This window comes from Acipenser ruthenus, chromosome 7 (genome assembly GCF_902713425.1).
Source record: "Acipenser ruthenus chromosome 7, fAciRut3.2 maternal haplotype, whole genome shotgun sequence".
Classification (NCBI taxonomy): Eukaryota; Metazoa; Chordata; class Actinopteri; order Acipenseriformes; family Acipenseridae; genus Acipenser; species Acipenser ruthenus.
In genome coordinates, this window is record NC_081195.1 from 53,230,613 (window position 1) to 53,245,614 (window position 15,002).

Genomic DNA, 15,002 nt, shown 5'->3' on the forward strand with positions numbered 1-15,002 from the left:
GTTGCTTTTACGCCAAACATAACGTTTTGCATTGTTGCCAAAAAGTTCGATTTTGGTTTCATCTGACCAGAGCACCTTCTTCCACATGTTTGGTGTGTCTCCCAGGTGGCTTGTGGCAAACTGTAAACGACACTTTTTATGGATATCTTTAAGAAATGGCTTTCTTCTTGCCACTCTTCCATAAAGGCCAGATTTGTGCATTATACGACTGATTGTTGTCCTATGGACAGAGTCTCCCACCTCAGCTGTAGATCTCTGCAGTTCATCCAGAGTGATCATGGGCCTCTTGGCTGCATCTCTGATCAGTCTTCTCCTTGTATGAGCTGAAAGTTTAGAGGGACGGCCAGGTCTTGGTAGATTTGCAGTGGTCTGATACTCCTTCCATTTCAATATTATCGCTTGCACAGTGCTCCTTGGGATGTTTAAAGCTTGGGAAATCTTTTTGTATCCAAATCCGGCTTTAAACTTCTCCACAACAGTATCTCGGACCTGCCTGGTGTGTTCCTTGTTCTTCATGATGCTCTCTGCGCTTTAAACGGACCTCTGAGACTATCACAGTGCAGGTGCATTTATACGGAGACTTGATTACACACAGGTGGATTCTATTTATCATCATTAGTCATTTAGGTCAACATTGGATCATTCAGAGATCCTCATTGAACTTCTGGAGAGAGTTTGCTGCACTGAAAGTAAAGGGGCTGAATAATTTTGCACGCCCAATTTTTCAGTTTTTTATTTGTTAAAAAAGTTTGAAATATCCAATAAATTTCGTTCCACTTCATGATTGTGTCCCACTTGTTGTTGATTCTTCACAAAAAATTACAGTTTCATATCTTTATGTTTGAAGCCTGAAATGTGGCAAAAGGTCGCAAAGTTCAAGGGGGCCGAATACTTTCGCAAGGCACTGTATATATATATCTATATATATATATATATCTATATATATATAGATATATATATATATATATATATATATGTAGCATTTCAAAATGAGCAGATTGACACAAAAAATCTGAAAATAATTGTCAAGGCTGTATCTAAAGACCAACTGTGTTCACATTCACAGCCAGCCAGTTAAACTGATTACCTCCTTCATCTGTACTTGACGGGCGTTTATGGCTACTATAGTACTGTACAGAAAGTGATCACGTTGAAATATGTTTTACATAGAAGAGGCATCAATACAGGCAAAATACAAAACTGTTCACTGTAGAAATTAGTGTAAAATATCAGTGGGATTTTCCAACTGCCAGATTATGAGCAAACAAAACACACCAAGTACACAGAGTACAACTGAACTTTATAAATATATTTTTATTTTGTTATTAGAGGAATTAACAAAAGGAAAAAAAAATAATGATTTTGTCTATATTGTCAGTGATAAAATCCCTGTAATGAACACAATTAGCTCTCTATATAGACTTTGACTGCTTTCAATTTTCTATTTATATGTTTACAGTATACACTCCCCCTGTCAAGATTAACAAAAACAAATACAAAAGCCAACTCGTTAACTTGACTGATTATAGCATAATTATACTTTTACAGTGCATACATAACATGATATTGCAAACAGCAGCACTAGTTTTATACCTATTAATAACCTATTAAAATTATGTTTTCTGGAGTACCACAGCTGTATATAACATTATATACTGCCTAGTCTCATCTAATTTATGCAAGATTATTCACATGACATCATCATAGATCAACTTGTAATATAATGTAATTTAAAGTTATACTACCGACTCATTTCTGGATGAAATCAAAAGTTTGCTGACACCATATCCATTATAAAGTATAGTTATGGGAGGGCTTCAGTAGCTTCACATGCAATTCTGGTAATTTAAATACTTTCTAATAAAGGGTTTGGAACCTATATACTGCCCTTTCACCAATTAAGTTATACTTGTATTTCCATTTTACTGTAGAAAGCAGAAATATATAAACAAATTAAGAACTTACAACCAAGTTGTAACAAAAAAATTAATTAATTAGAGAACATTCAGGTTACAAGTCAAGCTTTTAGCTCAACATATATATGAATTATGGTGAGCTAAGATAAGAAGGGCATTCAAAAAAAAAAAAAGTCTAGACATTATCCCCTTTAACCAGTGCTTAGTTAGGTAGTACTGTATGTAATGTGACCATTTCTTTATATGATGCAGTCCATGACGTGTATCTGGAGGCTGTCGATGTCAGGGAGGATTTCATTACATTTAGGACATGCACGCTCCGGAATATTCACCTGCTGTTGCCAGTCTCGATTTTCAGCACCTGAAAACAAAACAGGACATGCCGATGACATATTATGGAAACAAATGGCAATTATGTTTCTCGTTTTATTTGTGCAGTATATGCATTGTATAGTTACATAGAAAATGGCAGTGGTATACCACAGCAAAGAACACAGTTAATGAAAGTGTGTCAGGTAATTTAAATAATGGAATACTCTTTAAAATAATCAAAAGAATGCAGTTTTTCTAAATTAAAATCCACAGGTTCAAAATGTTATTTCCATGTTCTATAAATACTATCACATAAATACTTCAGAAATCTAATGAATGAACACAATATGGATGCATAGAATATGCACAAATTTAGACAAACATCGCCCTCAAGTGCAAAACTGGTTTCAATGAGGTGGACTACTGTACTAGTTGTTTTCAACCTTTAATCCGTTCAGAATTTACAGAAAACCCATCCAATAGCTCCTGCCTTAACTATTCTTACCTCTTGCTCCTCCCTGCACATTCGGCTGTTGTACATTCTGCTGTGGACTTGCCCCTCTGGAAACATGGCGACGCTGCACCTCATTCAGCGATTGCCTGAAATATTAAGACACTTCCTATTTACAAACTGCAGGGCTAGAAATACAGCAGCTCTTTTAGCAACCGGAGGAGAATGTGGATTGTTAAACATGGACAGGTACTATTTTGAACATGTTTATTGAAAATTATATCTACCTTCCAAAAGACTCCATCTCCTCTTGCAGTTTGCAGTTCTGCTTCTTTATAAACTCCAGTTGTGCTACAATTCTCTCCTTTTCTTCATGTATCTTTTCTCGTGCTGCACGCTCAGCATAGAAATCTGAAGAGTAAATCTCAGCCTGCGGAATGGGATCACAGCACAGTTTCACTCATTGTCCGTTTTCACTGCAATGATTAAGGCTCAGAGATGTAAACTGATGGTAGTTAAACGCATTCAATTATTTATTTATTTATTTATTCTGTCCTAAAAACATCCCTGAGCTACATTGTAACTTACAGGTAACATTCGTAACCTTGTGTGTCACAATGGGATTTTTTATTTTATTGTTTGTTTGAGCTTTTAAAGTGACAGAGATGTTTTTTTCACCAGCTTGTAAATACTGTAAATAAAAGCGTGCCGAGGTGCTTTACAATACTGGAAGTCTCCACTTGAGATTGCTGCGCCTGGAAACTAAGATTATAGTCACCCTCCTTTGGCACACTATAGGGGGCACTATATTGCAATTTATACCACGGGTGTGGGTATATCTAGTGTGGGATATATTGTTGTTATCGTACTTGAGTAGGATCATGAGTGGATAACATGGTATAACATGCTTACCGGGACTAGTTTTGAATGTGTCTTTGTTTATATTCCAATCCAGTTGCGTGCTGTTGAAATTCAGGACAGAGCTGCGTGTTGGTAGTTCAAAAAATACTGCCACCTATACATGTTTTATAACAATTTTAAGATGTCTGAAATAATTTCAAATTACTATTGTTTTTATTTGGACTGCCTATCTGCCTGCGTCTGGACTTATCCAAACAGCCTGTAGGCCTTTCATTAATGCCGGTAAAGGTAGGAAACAGAGAGGATGTAAACTGACAGACTGAGCTCAAGTTTCTATCTAAAGATGGTTGCAAAGAGGCCGTAAACAGGGTTCGAAATTAATTTGCGCCTCAGCATAGTCTGTTGACAATGAAACTAAAGATCCGGCAGGTAAAAGAATCCCTGAATTAATTGATTTGATATAAAAAATGTACACGTTATTGCTATTTATAGAGTGGATAAGGGGCAGGGCTGATCTCTGTTCTCCGGGATCGGTAGCCCGCCCACCTCTGCTCTGGATTGCTTAGCATAAAAGCGATTCTGGCTTTAGGCTTGTGAGATCAGAGGATGCTCACATGCCCTCAGAACGTCTGTGTTGTGTGGGGACCCGCTGCGTTGAGGAGAAAAAAAACAAAACATAATTGGACATTCCAAATTGGGGGAAAAAAATTAAAAAATAATAACTGGTCTCTCTAATATTCCCCTTAGGAGTATGTCCTTACAAAAACCACTAGCCCCTGTCGGTATACCACGAACGGTCATTCAGTATCCTTCCTCTCTCTCTCTCTCTCTCTCTGCAAACTAATGCACCAAAAGTGAGCTATGGCTGTTCCCATTAGAGTGATCTCTCTCTCTCTCGATAAGCTGCGTACCTGATGTTTTTACGCATTAAAAAATCCTAACTACACACTCAATTTTAATTTAAGGCGTAAAAAAAAATACGCATAGCAATTTTGCTGCACAGCTTGTCTGTATCCCCTCCCACCTCCCCTAAAACTTCCACTAATAACTACATCTCCCAGAATACAAGGTCTTCAGTTACTAGGACATTGTACACAAGAAAAACCAACCCAACCAACAAACATTATCCACTCTCTGGCTAGCCCTGTTGTCTTTGCAGCCACGTAAACACCCCAGTCCAGCTACAAATACAAAAATACAAAAAAAAGGTGCCTATATTAAACAAGCTGTTTTATGACGTATTAATGCATTTCCTTATTTTATTTATCGGTATGGTTTTATATGGAAGTTTTTACATTTTCACTGAGTTTAAGAATTTAAATTTTAAATATAAGTAACATAATTAATTTGTAAAGTCAGTGCAATACCTCGAAAAAATGCACTGAACCGATAAAGAACCTTGTAGAACACACGCGTGGTTGTACAGTAGTTAAAAGTAACACTGCAGTTAAAATGGAAGGCTCTTTTTTAATGCCTACTCCATTACCATTAAAGATTGTACAGTATTTATCGAGATTACTCATGACGTCAAGGTAATGTTGCATTTTACCCCCTGAAAATACATTTTACTCTGTGTTAAAATTAGAGGGTAAGTTACTCCCAGACCTACCTACCGTACATACATACAGTAGTAGTTTAAACAAACAAACAAAAAAAAATCATGGCTCCTCGCTTCAGGCCAGCTTCAAGCTGATGCTGTAGATCATTTTTGCCAGTCTTAGCAGTCTCCTTGTCCTGTTCATTACCTGAGCCTTGAACAAAGATACAGTCTCCAGCTCCTGCTCCTGCTTAAATATCTGCTGCTTCATTTCATCAATCTTCTGCTGTTTCACTGCCAGAGCTTCCTCAGCAGCAATAAGTCTATCATTCACCTCACTCATTTCTTCTTGAGACACGTTAGACTAGGAAAAACACAGATTATAGTAAATATAACCAATATAACCAACAAAAACACATGTATGCCTTTAAATTAATGACAATACAACAAGTATGATGTTAATTTTTGTGCCAAAAATTAAAAGACTATTTCGCACAGCTTTTAGAGAATATCTATCATTAGGTCTTTGTCTTCCAGAAACCAAAAAGTCACATGACCACACTACGGAATCTATGTTATGTCACAGGTCAAAGTGTATTCTTTGTTTTGAGTATGGGCACCTCACATAGTTGGAATGAACAGTTTAGATAGTACGGGGCTGACAGAAACACAAGCTACCGTCACAGGGATGCTTATTTAATACTTGAGCTTTTAGTTGGACAACCTTATTGCATCTGAAGGATGCTTACTGTTCTTTACCTTCATTCCCTCCATTGCTTTCATCACTGCTGTATAATCATCAAACAGCTTGGCATATGCATCCTGTAACTGAATCCGTTTTCTCCTGTTCAGGAATAAAAACAGTTTTTTTTGCATCAAGTGTCATTTCCATTTTTCATTTTTATGGTTGTCAGGTATTTAACATTTTATTGTGGATGCAACCTACTTCTCATCCTCTGTTTTCATCTGTTCCATTTTACTCATTGACTGCAAGCTGTCCATCTGAAGCTTCAGTGTTTCATTCTGATACTGAACCTCCTGTTTTTTGACAAGTTGTGCACGAAGGGTAGAAAGATCTTGCTCCAAATCATGACACCTAACAAGAGATCATAAAATATAGAATGGGTTACAAACCATTTCACAATTAAGGAATTAAGCTGAACGTTATTAAAAGAGTAGTTATTCTTGTGACCATCGAATAAATCAAAATTGTCTATATAGACATAATTGAATGGCAACATGAGCACTACAATATCTAAAGAGGTCGTGGAAACTACTTTTAAACGTGTAACTTGCCTAGCTTGCAGGCTCTTCTTCATCCCTTCAGCCTCATCCAGTTTGGACTGTGCCTCTTGTAGGTCTTCAAACAATGACATCACCTGTGACTTTAAATTCTCCACCTCAGAAGCAGGCTGCAAAAAATTGGAAACATTATTTATAGAATGGCGGTACAAAGCCTAAGTTGCACAACCATGGTGGTAAGGTCCAACCACGATATATGCATTTGCTTTAAACATGTATTATTTTCCAGAGCACATTAGATAGCACTTACTGGCAGGCTTTGAGACTTTAAACAACGAGTAGCTAATAGTGACTATGCAAGCTGTTTAGAACCATTCAGGGACTTAAGGTCATCTGGCTGTAAATATTCTTATTAGTTGCACTGGCTTTGGTCCTGAATGAGCACACACAACAATAATACACAGGGTTGTATTAATTAATACATACATATCAACATTTGAATTATCTTGATGGTAGGTCCTGTAGTAGGACCTTTTACCAATGTTTGTTTATATATATATATATACATATATATATATATATATATATATATATATATATATATATATACAAAATGAAAAAGTTTATAAAAATAAATGCCTTCACACTTACAACGTCATGCTGAGTCTCTGCAGTAATTTCACATGTGGTTGTAGCCTCCACTTCCATTGGTACTGATGAGGACTTCTCATCAACTATCACTTCTGTCTGAGTCCCACTCTCAGCAACATTTAATTTTCTTTTTTCTAGATCTGACATTCTAGTAAGAAAAAGAGCACTGATCAGCTGGCTTCTCAATGATCATTTTTTTGCTTGTAATCACTAAAACAAACCCACTGGAACAACCAGAAACACATAAAGCCCTGTTTTAAAACCTGCAGCGATGTGCCACCTCTTTTAAAAACATCTTCTGCTGGTAACGCATCGACCCTTTACTGTGCAGAGATCTAATATTCTATTCCAATAAGGCCTGTACCTTTCTTTTACAGCCCGGAGTTCAAGTTCAAGCGTCTCCACCTTCTGAGTCTCCAGTCGCAGGGACTGAAGCAGTTGGCTAACTGTTAATTCTTCAGACTCCAAACGGGTATTTGCTTCATCAAAACACTTATGCCGACTTGAAAAAAATGAATTTACAATTTAACTATGTAAAGTTTCGGGTATATCTGCCCGCAATCTGTTACGCAAACAAAATATACTGCGAAATTAAGAAAGATACTAAATATATCCAAATATATAGATCAAATTATACATTATCCAAAAAGGCAGCAATCTGTATGTTGCACTATATCTCATGATTGAATATTTCATTTCAGTCCACAGAATAACATTTAAAATTCTACAAAAGGGCCTATCTTTCTAAGCAATTATTGAGCTACACTAAATTAGTTTAGCCAACACACAAGCCTCTGAAATTGGAACAGTCACTAACAGTCATGGGTTGCTGGTAAACTATCAATTGCTCCAGTGCCTAGTCGGTGCTGCTATGAGCTAGTGGTATCTGAGTAACACAAGTGCATCAAACAACCTGTAACACAGGACTTACATATAAGCAGCAGAGGGGTCTGCAGGCTTGTTTTGCAAATCTTTAGTCAATTTGAACTCTCCCTCCTGCTGAATTAACAAAAAAATATATTGACAGTCAACTTTGCATATATAGCAATTGAATTTCTCAAAAGTGAATACAGTCTGGGTAGCACAGTGCTATTGTTTTCCACAGAACACGGCTGCAAACATCAGCGCAGACTCATGATTACATTTGTTTTTATAATTAAAATGTGTTTTTTTAGTTTTTTTCTTGTTAAATTTGTTTATTTGCCCTGAAATAGTTATACCTGAAGTTGTTACATTTGTTTTAAAACCAATAGCAGAACTGCATGCAATATGAGCTTAAACCAGAAACTGCAAAACCAAAAATGATCAATGACCTTTTGCTTTCACTTACTGCAATCCTGATTTCGATAAAGGAATCCTCAGGTGAGTCACTTCGTTGTTTTAACTGTAGCTCTGAGTTCATTGCTACCAGGTCACATTTCTCAGCCTGCAGGCGAGTGATCATAGCCTTTAGCTGCTCCACTTCCAGAGTATGATTCACAACACCCTGGAATTTAAAAACCAATATACAAATAAATAAATTAAACATTCTTAGTGATTTTAATTCCAGCATTGGAGGGAAAAAAAGGGGTTTGAGGCTCTGAGATATGTAATATATCATCAAACCAAAGCTCACAAATGTTCCTGAACTTTCATGCTGAAACACACAGTTTATTATTATTTTTTTAGTAAAGTTGGTATGTGAATTTTTTTTTTTTCAAAATGGTCAATGCCTGTTAGTGTCAGCGAGGGAAAACTGAAAATAGTTTTTAAGATTCAGTTTCCTTTCTTTCTTTGTTATGTTTATTTATTTTTTGGCCAGTCTAAAAAATGCTCATGTGACAATGTTTTTAGCAACACATTGTACGGCACCTTATGACTTATGCCCTCTACTGGGAATACATAAATAAAGTTCTACTGAAGATTTCTGTAAAACAAACACGCCACACCTGAGAAGTCTCAAGCCCGTTCCCTTCAAACATCTGGATTTTCTTTCTCTGCTCTTCATTGCGTTTGGTGAGGGCTGCCACACGCCCCTTGGCTTCTTGTAGTTTATCCTCCAGAAAATCACGCTCCTCCTTCTGCTTCTCCTTCCAAGAAGCAAGGTCCTCAAAGCGCTCCTTCATGGATGTATTGGTGTGCTTGAGAGCTTCTGTTTCAGATAATAATTATATGTAAGTAATGTTAAATCCAACAACAACATAAGAAAGTATTATTAATACTGTATACAGCCTCTGTAAGATCTCTTTAGAAAATGCCTGTTTTTCATTTAATGTCTAAGTAAAAAAAAAATACCATGTGCTGTTAAATAAAGGACAACATCTCCAACACTGACAAAGTCAAGTGGTCTGTTGAGCAACCACCTAAAAACAGCATCTTAATTTTTTGGGGTTATCCTCTGTGAAATGAATGGTGACTAGACGTTATAACTAAACAAATTACTTTTTTGCCTGTATAACATTTTTGTATAAAGCTATCCTTTTCTTTGCTTAAAAAGACCTCACCTTTGAGGTCGCTGTTCTCCTTAATGAGAATGTTCATTTGTTGTAGAGTCTCTTCCAAGGTGCTCCTAAGCGGAGCTCCGTGAGCCAGACCCCCCTGCCCATTCTCTCGTTGCATCTCCCCATTCATCATCCGAGTATTGGAAGTCATTATTTCATAGGTTCTTAAACCTACAACAAAACATTGCAAACATTTAAAACAATAAAAAGACAACTTAACGGACTGTCCTTGAACCACTATTACACATGTTGAATGAGTAAAATTGAAATCTACCTTAATTATTAAACATTTGCATGACTGAGGTCATGCCATCCTTGCTGGTGGTGTTTACTTTGACTGCTGTATCCAGGGTTGCCACCGGGAATTGGCATCTGTGTCAGGGTGGCAGGAATTACCAAACCCGGACACCCTAATGTCCGGTTTTAAGTGAAACACGTAAGAAACACCAACCTTCCTTTAATATTTTCTTTGCCATACCGTGTAACGGGACACTTTGGAGTGTAATTTATTCTGGCTTTATTGGCGGTTTGGATTGAAATCGCCAATAATACTTCCACCAATCAGAGTGGGCATACAGTGTGCGATCCCGCCCTCTGACAGACTGGTGGTATGCGGTAGAGAGTGACATGAAGACGGGATTGAAAAAAATTGTCTTAAATTTTACAGGATGGAATAGTACAGGAGTGAAGATCACAGGAACGGGAAATAAAAAAAAAAACAACTCTCAGGACGGGCAAGAACGGGATTTAAGCTTCCGGGAATGTGACGGAACGGGACTACTCTGCCACCAGCAGGCAGGAAGAGTTTTTTTTTTGCTCTTTAAAGTCATTAAAGAGTCTATGATATGGAATTTTACTTTTAAACATAATATTAACAGGTCTCACTTGAACATATAAATCACATTAATTTTACCAAATTATGTTTAATCGCGCTCCAATTAATCAAATAATACCCAGAAATACACAGACAGCGATCTCCATTTCTTGGTTTGGGGCCAGGAGACTGTGACGTCACAGAGGGAGATACCCACAGGCTACTTGCATCTGCCAGTGTTGCTGACAGCGACAGTGAAAGCGAGAGTAGCCTAATTTTATCAGTTTCAGAAACCGCTTATGAATGAGAATCATGTAGTGATGGATCTGACGTAGAGAGAGAAAACAGGGATTGTCTCCCGTATCAATTCAAGCCATATGCCTCAGAATCAGAAGGGTCAAACTCGGAGAGAGACCAACGAGAATCAGCGTCTTGACAACAAGGAATGGTTAATAAAAACCTTTACGTTTAACATAGATTGATACATAAAATATTTCATATTACCCATAATTGTATAGTTATGTCAGTCCTTTAGTTAACAATATTGATACATGAATTATTGATACTAGCAGAATAACCGAATGCTGTGGCACTGGCATGTATTAACATATTTCTCTCTATATACATATGTACAGTATATTAAGGATGTGCACATTTTCGGTTTTTATTAATATTACCTTTAATCGTAATGCAGAGATGACAACGGCTACGATTTGGCCTTAGCAGCTACTATTTTGGAGGTTCTGCTATGGCGCTACGTTGAAGGGTTATGTATAATACTATGATTTTTAATAAATAAATAAACAATGGTTACTCCCTGAACGTTTATGAAATATTATTTCAATACCATGTTTTTTTTTGTTGTTTATTTTTTTTTATGAATTAATGGTTCGTAATACTGTATTTCACATACTAAAATCTCTGTGCCAGGTTGCTTAGTAACCAGTTTAGAAACTGACGCACAAAACTCTAAACAGTTGTTTTTCTATTACCAAATGTATATATTACATCATTATATTGCACAATGTGCTTATAAAGACCCTGTACTTGCACTGTATTTTTTTCTGAAAAAACAAAAACAAAAAACAAATTACTAGTAGTATACCGGTAGTGTTAAATGGAAAACCGTTTAAAACCTAATTTTATACATGAATACGAAAATATATGTACCTCCAAATAATAGTTGATTTCTGTATATCACGGGATGGGATGGGATGGGACAAAATTTTTTTTTTTTTTAAAGTTATGGGATGGGACGGGACAGGAAAAATCTGGACAGGACAGGATTGGCCAGGATTGGAAATGATGATTCTTTCATGGGATGGGATGGGACAGGAACATTTTTGACAGGACAGGATGAGACAGGATTGAAGTTTCATTCCTGTGTCACTCTCTTGTATGCAGCACAGGTTAAAGAAGCGCACGCTGGACAAGACAAAGAATGTGCCAGATGTCAAAATGTCGATACGTGTAGATACTACTATCCACCGTGCTGGTTTCGCAAAGTCCCTAAACAGTAAAATAAATGAGCTCTGCACCGTATAAAAAAAACGCTGATTTTGCCAGCGCTTGCCAGTTTTAAATTTAAAGCGTTTTACTTTTGGCTTCATTGTTAAAGTTTTCACATGTGCAATACTGTCCTACAATTACTACATGATACTGTGATCACTCCACTGTGTTATGTTAATGAACCACAGCTAAGTTTTAAAACAGTTAGCAAATGCCTATCGTAAAAGTGTACTGCAGTTAGTATTCCTTTCCAGTTACTGATATCTTAAAATTGAAGGGCCATATGAGAACGTTAAAAATATTGTAACTCATTTTTAGAAGGCTTGTTGTTACTGCAGTGACATCATAGATGCTATAACTAGTTACTGTACATGTATTTGAATGTTTTTTAAATTAAAAGTAGACATACAAAATTGACATTTTTCTTTGTGAACGTGCTAAGTGATAAATACCAATTCAAAAACCGTCAAAATCTACCAAGGTAGTAAATCTGCAAATTTAATACCAGCTCAAATGACCAGTTATACGGTATATTAGTTGCTTAAAAGATGTCCACTATTTTAGGAATGTACTGTTTAGCACGGATCTGTACATTCTACTGTCTACATTACATTGATCTGCGTGTGATAAATACATAACCTTTACAGTAGAATATTGGTTACTGATGATATATAATGGTAATTAAACCACATAAAAGCAAGCGTGTACGTATAAACATTGCATATTTAGCGGTAGCCCGAACCAAACTGAGTACATTTTGACTAATTGTGTTTCTTTTTACCGACACACAACCAAAAGTGCCGTAGTTTTTAACGTCTATTAATAACGTTTGTTAATATTTATACAGGATCGTCGCTTCAGAAATTGCATTGATTTTTCCACAGTGTCACTCATCACCACAGCTAATTGTCTCAGGTAAGATCAGCCTCTAACAAACTATAACTACTATTTTTCTGCAAGCAAGTTCGATTGCTAGAAATATCAAGAGCACAATACTGTGTATACAGCATGATTATTGATTTGTATCGAGATCTGTTGGTATTGTGTTAAACTAGGTTACAGTATACTGCAGTTTTGATAGAGCTAGGCTGACTGAGAAATATATCCGGGTTTGGTCTGTGGAAAAGGTGGCAAATCCTAGCTGTATGACAGCAGATAAAATGGTCACGTGTTTATATTTCCCACAGTTGAGATGTAACCTTCACCCTCACCGTATTTACCTGATAAAATACAGATTATTTAATCTGCAAAAAGCCAATTCCTTATATCCCAAAAAGCACTGCCGTAGCAAATAAACAGCTCTTATGAAAATAATAACAATGACATTTTCATATATTAAACAGCATGAATTAAGAATAGACAACTGTAAAGAAAAATAAACATTTCCAAAAAGGGTTAAAAGCTCAGGTTATGAACATTTGTTTTAGTTTAAGCACTTTCATCATGCGATAGTGTACGAGAATATCATGGGGAATAGCAAGACATATTATTATTAAACTCTCTGGGACCGTATCCGTGAAATTCGTGAATTAACAATTCGAATTATACGTTTGAAGTCGTAATTTACTATGACGCCACTACGGAACTAAAATGAACTAGGCCTGCAATTAATATGTAGTTCACTGCTTTGTCAGTTAAACTCACACAGACATAATCATTTAATGATTTGTCGATCTAATTAGAAGTCAGCGTGATTTACAACTGTTTATTTTATTATTTGTATAATTTAACCTAGACTTGCGTTTCTTTTTTTTTTTAAGCTTTCACTTTCAGTTCACTTCTCGAACACAACAGATCCGTCACGACCATGTTTGTATTTATAACTCCATGCAGTTACAAAAAAAGAGAAAAAAAGAATTGCTCTATTAAACAACAGCACACAGCTAACATTTGTAATACTAACGTACGTAGTTTATTTCTTACCAGATCAGGTACAAACTGAATTCACTGCAAGCTTAGTCCTTATTTCCTATCTGTCTTTTTTCCAGTCTTGATCTTAGCTAATGTCTAGCTAAGATACTGACGAAAATAAATCATTATCCCGAGATATGTCGCTATCCTTCTTCTTTGGAAACACACACACGCAATTCCTTGTTGATTTTTTTTTTTGCTTGGACAACTGTTCTCTTCGCTCAGCTGACAATGACGTCACTCGTGTATTTGCGTTCAGGTTCCGCCTTACATTTCCAGGGAATTCCCCACCAGTCTTGCGCATTTTCTTAATTGTTTTTCATTCCTGAAATAACTCAGTTCAACACAGTAACATTGGATGTCTTTATATCTATTTTAATTTCCAATACGTTTATTACACTAAATACTGTAGTCATACATTACTAACTAACAATAGTGTTTTGTTTTAAATTTGGTAATACACTTTGTCGACTAATATAGCAATATGCGACTTTTGCAGAATAAATAACACAAATATATTGGTACAGTATAAATATATTTATTTCTAATAACTGCATTTATTTTGACACTTTTAAACGTTTTATGTTGTTTTATATAGTGAATCCCCATTAACTAACCCACAGTGGTCATTTCTAAAACCACTTCTCTTCAGAAATTACATTTAACTCTAGAAAACAACAATAGAGATGAAAGAGAACACATAATATGAACAAGTGAGTTAACAATCACAAATACATAGATTTAAAATGTAGTTTGTAAAAGTATCAAGTTAATCTAGTATCTAGTATAGCTTTATAAAACGTTAAACAGTATTGGCTATGTAGCCTATTCTATAAACGAACCAGTACTGTAGGACAGGTGATAAGAAATACAATTGCACATTTACCGTCGGTGCACACTGCAGAAATGTATTTATAGTGATCGATTGCCATACAAAGTACTATCAGCAGGTGGTGCTGTTCTCCCTTAAAATAAGTCTATACAACTAAATTCATGAACTGCATTCCGATAAAGGTTAGCACCAAACAAGCGGTGCCAGAATTTTTTTCTGACATCACCCACCATTCAAGCCAGCTTTGTTGTCCGAAAATCACACTTAAGAGATATTCATGAAACCAAGGAGATTGTCTGTGTCTGCATCTTCCCTAGTAGTACATACTAATTAACAGGGTTACCCCTCCTTGAAAATTAATTGCTGTGATGGGAAATTTGACATTTTCCAGTCCAAAATAGATGTTGGTGCCTTTTGTACAAACATGACTTATCTTAACTAAATAAGCACCACATAGTTCTACAAAGTCAGAATGCCACCACATTG

At 36.2% G+C, this 15,002-nt stretch overlaps 1 protein-coding gene across 3 annotated transcripts; it reads right to left on the minus strand.

Annotated features, from left to right (window-relative positions):
• Nucleotides 1–1,288: 1,288 nt before the first annotated feature.
• Nucleotides 1,289–13,909, minus strand: LOC117415981 (optineurin-like). Of its 3 annotated transcripts, none has more exons than XM_034026979.3 (14): nucleotides 13,697–13,909; nucleotides 9,454–9,621; nucleotides 8,899–9,101; nucleotides 8,301–8,456; nucleotides 7,902–7,966; nucleotides 7,335–7,472; nucleotides 6,971–7,118; nucleotides 6,374–6,489; nucleotides 6,024–6,173; nucleotides 5,837–5,921; nucleotides 5,286–5,441; nucleotides 2,967–3,109; nucleotides 2,734–2,828; nucleotides 1,289–2,277 (listed from the first exon to the last, which is right to left on the minus strand). In XM_034026979.3, exons 2-14 carry the CDS (start codon nucleotides 9,599–9,601, stop codon nucleotides 2,156–2,158), a joined length of 1,725 nt encoding a protein of 574 aa, XP_033882870.3. In that variant the 5' UTR covers nucleotides 9,602–9,621; nucleotides 13,697–13,909; the 3' UTR covers nucleotides 1,289–2,155. The 3 variants fall into 3 exon arrangements, with proteins under 3 accessions (XP_033882870.3, XP_033882868.3, XP_058883261.1); XM_034026977.3 differs by having other exon boundaries at nucleotides 7,902–7,969; nucleotides 13,697–13,908; XM_059027278.1 differs by lacking the exon at nucleotides 13,697–13,909 and adding an exon at nucleotides 9,725–10,023 and having other exon boundaries at nucleotides 7,902–7,969.
• Between the last annotated feature and the right edge of the window lie 1,093 nt (nucleotides 13,910–15,002).